This window comes from Protopterus annectens, chromosome 11.part0, assembly GCF_019279795.1.
Source record: "Protopterus annectens isolate FY-2018-M chromosome 11.part0, PAN1.0, whole genome shotgun sequence".
Lineage (NCBI taxonomy): Eukaryota > Metazoa > Chordata > Ceratodontiformes > Protopteridae > Protopterus > Protopterus annectens.
In genome coordinates this window covers 12592938-12602960 of record NC_056745.1, presented here as the reverse complement: position 1 = coordinate 12602960, position 10023 = coordinate 12592938, and the positions used below count along the sequence as shown (strand labels likewise).

Sequence of the window (10023 nt, the reverse complement as noted above, 5' to 3'; positions counted from 1 at the left end):
ATGTTGCATTATGTTCAGATGTGAACTACTTACAACAGCCTCATCCAACATCAGTAGTGTATTCCACAACATGGGTGTACATTGGCAAACACTACCGATGTGCCCTAGGCCATTTCTAATGCTAGTCGGAGAGTGTGTTTGTCCGTCAACACATTGTAAGTGTAGTTTGCCATGACATATGTCTTGTTTAGTATACTGTGCCTCTGTCTACCTGTGACATAACATTGATACCCAGGGTAAACCTACCATCTCCCATCCACTCATTAAGATTCCTGTTGAGGGGAATCAACGAGTGACTCTACGGATAACCTGTACTGGTAGTTTACTCATGCATGGGGGTGGCTTCTGTGTTATGGATAATGCAGTACAGCCTGTCCTATGTATGTCAGTGCTGGGGTTCAGGTCCCTCATGTGCATAGCTCCCTGCCATTCAGATTGTACAAGGTGCAGCATGTGCATTGATTCCAGCTTGGACATGGCTTTCTACATCAGGCACAGCTTGCATCTGGGTGGACAGCATGGCAGTGTGTGGAGCTGCACTCTGTTTAATCAGGCGACACATTACATGTGTTCCAGCTCTGTCATACTCCTGGTGAGGTACTGTTGTGGACTTTACAGTTGCTGGATGTGTCTGCATGAGGTACACCCCACAGGGGCTGTTGTGGTCATTTCTAATGCTGATGAAAGATAACTGCAGAACCACAATGACCTCCCCTTAGCTAGATGTCAGAAAGCATGGATCATCATTTCATAAAGTGAACGTCTTCTCTTTAGTTGTTAAGGGATCATGGGGCTGGTCTTAGCCTCATTTCATAAAGTGAACGTCTTCTCTTTAGTTGTTAAGGGATCATGGGGCCGGTCTTAGCCTCGTTTCATAAAGTGAACGTCTTCTCTTTAGTTGTTAAGGGGTCATGGGCTGGTCTTAGCCTCGTTTCATAAAGTGAACGTCTTCTCTTTAGTTGTTAAGGGGTCATGGGGCCGGTCTTAGCCTCGTTTCATAAAGTGAACGTCTTCTCTTTAGTTGTTAAGGGATCATGGGGCCAGTCTTAGCCTCATTTCATAAAGTGAACGTCTTCTCTTTAGTTGTTAAGGGGTCATGGGCCGGTCTTAGCCTCGTTTCATAAAGTGAACGTCTTCTCTTTAGTTGTTAAGGGGTCATGGGGCCGGTCTTAGCCTCCTTTTATAAAGTGCACGTCTTCTCTTTAGTTGTTAAGAGGTCATGGGCCGGTCTTAGCCTCGTTTCATAAAGTGAACGTCTTCTCTTTAGTTGTTAAGGGATCATGGGGCTGGTCTTAGCCTCGTTTCATAAAGTGAATATCTTCTCTTTAGTTGTTAAGGGGTCATGGGCCGGGCTTAGCCTCGTTTCATAAAGTGAACGTCTTCTCTTTAGTTGTTAAGGGATCATGGGCCGGTCTTAACCTCGTTTCATAACGTGAACGTCTTCTCTTTAGTTGTTAAGGGATCATGGGCCAGTCTTAGCCTCATTTCATAAAGTGAACGTCTTCTCTTTAGTTGTTAAGGGGTCATGGGCTGGTCTTAGCCTCGTTTCATAAAGTGAACGCCTTCTCTTTAGTTGTTAAGGGATCATGGGGCTGGTCTTAGCCTCATTTCATAAAGTGAACGTCTTCTCTTTAGTTGTTAAGGGATCATGGGCCGGTCTTAGCCTCATTTCATAAAGTGAACGTCTTCTCTTTAGTTGTTAAGGGATCATGGGGCCGGTCTTACCTCGTTTCATAAAGTGAACGTCTTCTCTTTAGTTGTTAAGGGATCATGGGGCCGGTCTTAGCCTCATTTCATAAAGTGAACGTCTTCTCTTTAGTTGTTAAGGGATCATGGGGCTGGTCTTAGCCTCATTTCATAAAGTGAATGTCTTCTCTTTAGTTGTTAAGGGATCATGGGCCAGTCTTAGCCTCATTTCATAAAGTGAACGTCTTCTCTTTAGTTGTTAAGGGATCATGGGGCCAGTCTTAGCCTTGTTTCATAAAGTGAACGTCTTCTCTTTAGTTGTTAAGGGATCATGGGGCCAGTCTTAGCCTCATTTCATAAAGTGAACGTCTTCTCTTTAGTTGTTAAGGGATCATGGGGCCGGTCTTAGCCTCATTCCATAAAGTGAACGTCTTTTCTTTAGTTGTTAAGGGATCATGGGCCGGTCTTACCTCGTTTCATAAAGTGAACGTCTTCTCTTTAGTTGTTAAGGGATCATGGGGCTGGTCTTAACCTCATTTCATAAAGTGAACGTCTTCTCTTTAGTTGTTAAGGGATCATGGGCCGGTCTTAGCCTCGTTTCATAAAGTGAACGTCTTCTCTTTAGTTGTTAAGGGATCATGGGGCCGGTCTTACCTCGTTTCATAAAGTGAACGTCTTTCTTTAGTTGTTAATTCATCATGGGCCGGTCTTAGCCTCATTTCATAAAGTGAACGTCTTCTCTTTAGTTGTTAAGGGATCATGGGCCGGTCTTAGCCTCATTTCATAAAGTGAACGTCTTCTCTTTAGTTGTTAAGGGATCATGGGCTGGTCTTACCTCATTTCATAAAGTGAACGTCTTCTCTTTAGTTGTTAAGGGATCATGGGGCCGGTCTTAGCCTCGTTTCATAAAGTGAACGTCTTCTCTTTAGTTGTTAAGGGATCATGGGGCCGGTCTTAGCCTCGTTTCATAAAGTGAACGTCTTCTCTTTAGTTGTTAAGGGGTCATGGGCTGGTCTTAGCCTCGTTTCATAAAGTGAACGTCTTCTCTTTAGTTGTTAAGGGATCATGGGCTGGTCTTAGCCTCATTTCATAAAGTGAACGTCTTCTCTTTAGTTGTTAAGGGATCATGGGGCCGGTCTTAGCCTCATTTCATAAAGTGAACGTCTTCTCTTTAGTTGTTAAGGGGTCATGGGCCGGTCTTAGCCTCGTTTCATAAAGTGAACGTCTTCTCTTTAGTTGTTAAGGGATCATGGGCCGGTCTTAGCCTCATTTCATAAAGTGAACGTCTTCTCTTTAGTTGTTAAGGGATCATGGGGCCGGTCTTAGCCTCGTTTCATAAAGTGAACGTCTTCTCTTTAGTTGTTAAGGGATCATGGGGCCGGTCTTAGCCTCATTTCATAAAGTGAACGTCTTCTCTTTAGTTGTTAAGGGATCATGGGCCGGTCTTAGCCTCATTTCATAAAGTGAACGTCTTCTCTTTAGTTGTTAAGGGATCATGGGGCCGGTCTTAGCCTCATTTCATAAAGTGAATGTCTTCTCTTTAGTTGTTAAGGGGTCATGGGCCGGTCTTAGCCTCGTTTCATAAAGTGAACGTCTTCTCTTTAGTTGTTAAGGGATCATGGGGCCGGTCTTAGCCTCGTTTCATAAAGTGAACGTCTTCTCTTTAGTTGTTAAGGGATCATGGGCTGGTCTTAGCCTCGTTTCATAAAGTGAACGTCTTCTCTTTAGTTGTTAAGGGATCATGGGCCGGTCTTACCTCGTTTCATAAAGTGAACGTCTTCTCTTTATTCTTATCTGCTGCTCTGACAAAAGCATGCGTCGCTGCATGCACAGCATTGAGTTGCTTTCCTTCTTCCTGCATGGGGATGCCTCTGAAATGCAGTTTATTTTTTTCTGAACACTTTTTCATCACAAATAATTGTTCTTCCATCTCTTCTACATTGGCTTGACTTTTCATCACAGTGCCCTTTACTTTTCCCATATTTGTCCGTGCCTCTCAACCTCTTCGCTCAAGAAATCTGGACAAAACACACATACACATCAGTGTAGTTCTCCCTGGTCCAAGTCCACAATATTTAATGCAACCATCTTGTTGTATGAGTGTATCACTGAATAGTTGTCACATATATTAAGAACACCCAACAATTTAATAGGCTGGCTATCCCTAGTACATTAATAAAATAAATGCAGTCCAACTGTTTTGTAAACTAGGTTCCCCAAATATCTATTACAGACAGTTTTGCAATTACTTGCAAGACCTTTCACACATTCCAAGACTGCAAAACCTTTCCTTCTGGAACAGTATCAAACATTCAGTGTAAAGCTACATTAAAATATCCTCTATAATGATAGATAGTTACAAAGTGCAGCCTTTCAGATGTCTTTCCGGAAGGGCTCTGACACGGCATCACTGAGTTTATAATAATTACCTATGAGAATATGTCTACCTCCTATATATATATATATATATATATATATATATATATATATATATATATATATATATATATATATATATATATATATATATATAGATATATATATATATATATATATATATATATATATATATATATATATATATATATATATATATCACCCTCATCATCCAATGTCTTCACCCTTTCACTGTTTTAACAGCTTCCAGTATAAATGTTTCTACACCAAAATGATCACTCCTTATTTGGATGAATTAGGAGAACAATTTATTTCCCACCCCTGACAACCTTTCAAGAATCTGCATATTTCCTTCTCCTTTAATTTAGCTGCCTGCACCAAAGCTGCTGTAGCTGTTATCTGCTGCTCTTTTTGTTAAACAGGTTTTGCTTCATGACTGATAACACCTTTTATTCCAAGAAAGAAGACAGATAGACATACCTGCAGATGTCATCTTTTGAGTCTTTAAGACCACCAGAGGATGATTAGGTGGTAACCACGACGAGTTGCCAACATATGCCACACGCTAATGAAATTAACAAGATTTTACAAAAAATCTCCTAACGACCACGCTGTGGCAAGATAAACGAGCAAAAAGATATTCCTGAAGTGCTACTGAAGCTTATCAAAATACAATCAACATTCATTGTTATTAGAGCAAGGATAAAAACTGGGTGGAAGCAAGCAATAATGCCTAACAGGGAAAATAACAGGCCACTAATAGGTGCTGTGAGGCCCAGCAATGCAGGTAGAGGGCCATTTCACATCTGGAAAGTCCATTATTTCCTCTAAAGCACCCACCCACCCTGGAGGTCATTATTGTGCTTTAGGTAAGGGGCTAGCTGTCAATCTATTTCATATTTGTTCTTCATTAGTATATACATTTTTATATGTTTTTGATGTACAATAGTTCCTCTGACTAATGTTTCAAACTTGTTGTTGGAGGAAGTGTTTTACATCCAGAACATAAGTTATAAAGTCCACACACACATGGTTTATGTGTTATAAGAACTGCTTAAAGTAACATTTTAGTATTGAATCCTTTATAATGATTTGCAGAGAACTTCAGAAAGACTCAAATATATAGACTCTATTAAAAGCTGATGGCTTTTATTTTTGATAATAATGTGTTGTGTATCCTGTCTTGTTCTTTTGTTTTGTAGGTATACGAGAAAATTCACTGATGTTAACAAATAAACTACATTGTTTACACTATCAAAACATGCTACTTTCAACAAAAACTATCAAATTCGTTTTTGTCTTAACTGTGGTTTTCTGCTTCATCTATATTGTTCTTTTTAAGCAACATTTGATAACAACGTATCACGCATCTGGAACTTTATTATCCTCAAGTTTATACCAGCCAACAAACAGAGCTAAACAACAAATGAGAACAAATGTTTCTTTCAGCTATCCACTTGACTTGGTTTTCCCATACAAGTACAACTTTACTTTAAATGCAGAAGACAAATGTAAACATAAATCTCCATTCTTAGTTCTTCTAATCGAGACACGACCTGTTGAGATTGTTAACAGAAATACTATCCGAAGGACATGGGCTAATGAAAGTCTGATAAAGGGAATCTCAATTCTAAGATTGTTCCTACTAGGTATTCCAGCAAATATAAAGTCTGCACTCCAGGCTAAGATAGAAGAGGAAAGCGTGTTATTCCAGGACCTCATTCAGCAAGACTTCTTGGATACTTACACTAATCTGACAATTAAAACAATGATGGGATTCGAATGGGTGACTAACTTTTGTCCTAACGCATCTTATATCATGAAAACAGATTCAGACATGTTTATCAATACTAAATTCTTAGTAGAGTTCTTAAATCCTGGAAAGCCAGTAAAGCCAAATTATTTTACAGGGAAATTGTTAAAACGGAACTTCCCATCACGGAATAAGACAGATAAATGGTACATCCCCTATGAACTATATGCTGATAAGTACTTTCCACCTTACTGCATAGGTGCAGGTTATATATTTTCAGGAGACTTGGCCAAAAAGATTTATGAAACTGCACAAGTTATCAAACCACTCAATCTTGAAGATGTATTTGTTGGAATTTGCCTGCAAAAACTTGGTATTAACATCACAGTGTCATCATCTCTACTTTTCAAGAAGTTTAAAAATGATTATAACAAATGTAAGTACTTAAACCTCATCTATGTCCATGGTATCACTCCAGAGAAATTACTACAAATCTGGCCTGATGTTTTGACTGCATATGAAAAATGTCCTAGAATGAGAGCATATTCAACGTATAATTACACTTCCATACATAGGGAAACAAACAAACTAACAAACAAGAAAATCCATGTTTAACATAACTTGATATTCCAGTGACTAGTACAGGCCTGTTTCATTGAGGTACATACAACTGAAAAGTATATTGTATTCTAGTATTAGTATGCATACATCATATAGTCTTGAATTATCAATACTGTAACGTCATGACAAAACATATCAAAGCAGAAGAAAAGCTTTATTGTTTCACAAATGCTACAAATGTGAGTACCTACAAAAGACGTGTTGACTCTGACAGTTCAAATATCATAATTTATGTAGAGAACAAAGTGGATGCTTTAGAACAGAAACCAATAATTTCATTAAATGGTCTTGATTACTTTGAAAAACTCATTAAGATGAAATAAAAAAGGGTCTGCTGCCTTGCTGGACAGATTATAATGTCCTTGCACTTTACACAAACTTTATTTTATGCCACTGAAATTCCTCAGCTTGCAAAAAAACTGTCTGTTCAGTACTACATCAAGCTATTAGCCATCTTTCTTCCACCAGCTCATAGCAGCTACCTAATTCATATTGCAACCTGAAACCAAAACAAAGAAAAACTGTTGTGGACTCTTGGTTAAAAGTCTGTGTTAACTGGTTCACCCATTTATGTGGGCAAATAATTGTAGGCAAAGTACAAGACAGTTTATTCTATTGATAAAGATTTGCATGCAAAATTACCTGAATTGTCATATTCTATATCAGGAATCAGTCAAAATTTTATTTGCTTCGAGTGCAAAGACATTTCAATATGTTTCAGTTGCCTTCTAAGCTATCTAACAGATAGCCATAGCATTTTATATGAAATGTTATTTTTACTGTTGTGCTGCAGACCATTAGCTGCTTCATGGTTCATCTACTTGATTAGTAGGTCTACCAAACCCTGTCACTCACCCCAGATTTGTTCTGACCAATGTTTAGAGCCACTGAGGAGATTAAGGCATCTTGGGGCACACTGCTCGTAAATGCTTTACCTAGTTATTCTCTACTCCCTGCAAAGGCCTGGTAACACCCCAAGGATTGGGTGTGAGTGATAATTCAAGATAAAGAACAACAGAAGAGGCTCACCATGACTTAATACAACGTAGTTTAATACAAAAAAAATAAAACAGAATCCTGTAGTACGCGCTTTCACGTTTTAAAAACGTTTCATCAGACTTCAATACGACTGTTCCCATTACTCTAACTTTTATATGACCTGCTGAATTCATTCATCCAATCTCTTGTTACACATCATTATGACCTCATGAAAAAACAATTAAGTAATCAATCTCCATAAAGCCAATGTACATATACTAACCAGCATTTAAAACCATTAATTTAATACTATACATATTGAAAACTCAACTAGTAATGAAATCTAATTCAATTAAATAATAATATTGTGTATATATATATATATATATATATATATATATATATATATATATATATATATATATAGGTTCATAGGTTCATAGGTTCATACTAGGCTATCTGCCCTAGGGCATTTATAAGCCTAGCCAGAGTATGTGTGGCTTTCACCACCCCTTAGTATGAGAATACTATACCCATTAGTTTGCTGAGCCTCTGTCCAGCAGTGATACAGAGCTGATTCCCGGGGTAAACCTACGATCTCCCATCCACTCGTCAAGATTTCTCTTGAACAGAGTCAGTGAGGGGCTCTGCCTCACATGGACTGGGATTCTGTTCCATAGTGTAGGGAGTCTCTGGGTGATGAATCTGTCCCTCCAGCACGTCCTATTTATATCCGTGTTGAGGTTTAAGTCTCTTGCTCTCGTGGCTCTGGTGGATTTGGATTTTTTGAGGTGGAGCATGTCCATTAATTCCGGGTTGGACATGGCCTTGTATGTCAGGCACAGATCACCTCTGAGCAGACGGTATGCGACTGAATAGAGCTGGAGTTTCTTCAGTCGGGCATCGTATGACATATGTTTGAGCCCCTTTATCCTTTTGGTGAGGAACTTTTGGGGTCTTTCCAACTGCTGCAGGTGCCGGGTAAGGTACATTCCGAATGGGGTGTTGTACTCAATCATTGGTCTGATAAGTGAAGAGTACAGGGGTACAATGACCTCTCCTGATCTGGATGTGAATCCCTTCATGATCAGGTGGGCAATGTAGAAGGTCTTCCTAACCACTTTGGCAATGTGAGTGTCAAAAGAGAGGTTGCTGTCAACTTGGGTCCCCAGGTCCCTGATAACTTCTTCCGTGTTTAATGGATTACCACCTATGTGGTAATTAGGGGTTACCTTGTTTTTCTCAAAGGGTATGACTATACATTTTTTGGCATTTAGCTTAAGGCCATGGCTCTGGCACCAGTTATCCATTTCTATGAGACCTCTCTGGAGGATGTCTGTGTCTGATGGAGTGTCAATTATGGTGCCCAGTTTGCAGTCATCTGCAAATTTTGTCAGCCACAATCCCCCTATGTTTGCCTGCACTTCAGAAAAATAAATGCCGAACAAGAGGGGGCCCAGGACTGAGCCCTGTGGGACACCGCTCGTGACCGGCTTAGAGTCTGACATGGCACCAGCAACTCTAACCCTGTGTGTTCTGTCCTTGAGCCAGTTTGCAACCCATCTTGTGACATATGGGTTCACATCTAAGCTGGTGAGCTTTTCTATGATGCCTGAGTGGGGTATTGTGTCGAACGCTTTTGCTAGGTCAAGGTAGGCTGTGTGAACTGCCTTACCCTCATCAATGGCCTTAGTGACTGTTTCGACCAAGTTCAAGAGGCAGGATCTGCCCTTGACAAAGCCAAATTGGGTAGGATCCAGTGTCTGTAGGTCCCCAGTGTCTTTATTTATGAGTTCCATTATGATCCTCTCCATAGCTTTGCAGACAAGGCTTGTCAAGCTTATGGGGTGGTAATTTCCAGGGTCCGTAGAAGCACCGCCTTTGTGGAGTGGGACCACAGTTGCCGTACGCCATTCTTTGGGTACGTATCCTGTAGTAAGGCTAAGATTAAACAGCAGCCTTATGTGTGTGTTTAGTTCCTCATTGAGTTCGTGTAGCACACAGCCGGGGACACCGTCAGGTCCCATTGATGCTGTGTTTTTTGCTTTAGAGAGAGCAGCTCTCACCTGGGCATCTGAGATGTTTGGGAGGCTAGACTCTGGTGGGATAGATATTTCTCCTTTTGGGGGGGAGGGAGGGGAGAAATTTGCACTGAACCTGTCTGCCAGTATGCTGGCAATGTCTGTGGGTTCAGTGATTTTTTTATCATTTTGGATTAATTCTGAGCATATCTGGGAGTTTCCACCCAGGTTTCTAACATAGCTAAAGAAGGCTTTATGATTGCCTTTTGTGTCATTAGCGATTTTTCTCTCAAAGTTGGCCTTGGATGATTTTATGAGTGATCGTGTTTTTTGCTAGTATTGAACAGAGATGCCTTCCCTTTTAGGGATTTTGCTCTGTCATGTAGTAGATTTCTCCTCTTGTTGTAGAGCTTGTTTATGGCTGGGGTCCACCAGACCGGGCGCCTGCCTTTGGTGGAAAGGGTCTTGATTTTATTAGGGATTGCTTGATCCATACATTCCTGGAGGTGTTCGTAGAAGGCATTTGTAAGGGTGGGTTGTGGTTTCCACTGGCTCAGGGGCCTTGAA

At 40.2% G+C, this 10023-nt stretch overlaps 1 protein-coding gene across 1 annotated transcript; it reads left to right on the top strand.

Moving 5' to 3' along the window:
• Positions 1 to 5339: 5339 nt before the first annotated feature.
• Positions 5340 to 6508, top strand: LOC122815979 (beta-1,3-galactosyltransferase 2-like). The gene has a single exon (XM_044088864.1). The coding sequence runs from the start codon at positions 5345 to 5347 to the stop codon at positions 6449 to 6451; it is 1107 nt and encodes a 368-aa protein (XP_043944799.1). The 5' UTR covers positions 5340 to 5344; the 3' UTR covers positions 6452 to 6508.
• Positions 6509 to 10023: the final 3515 nt, after the last annotated feature.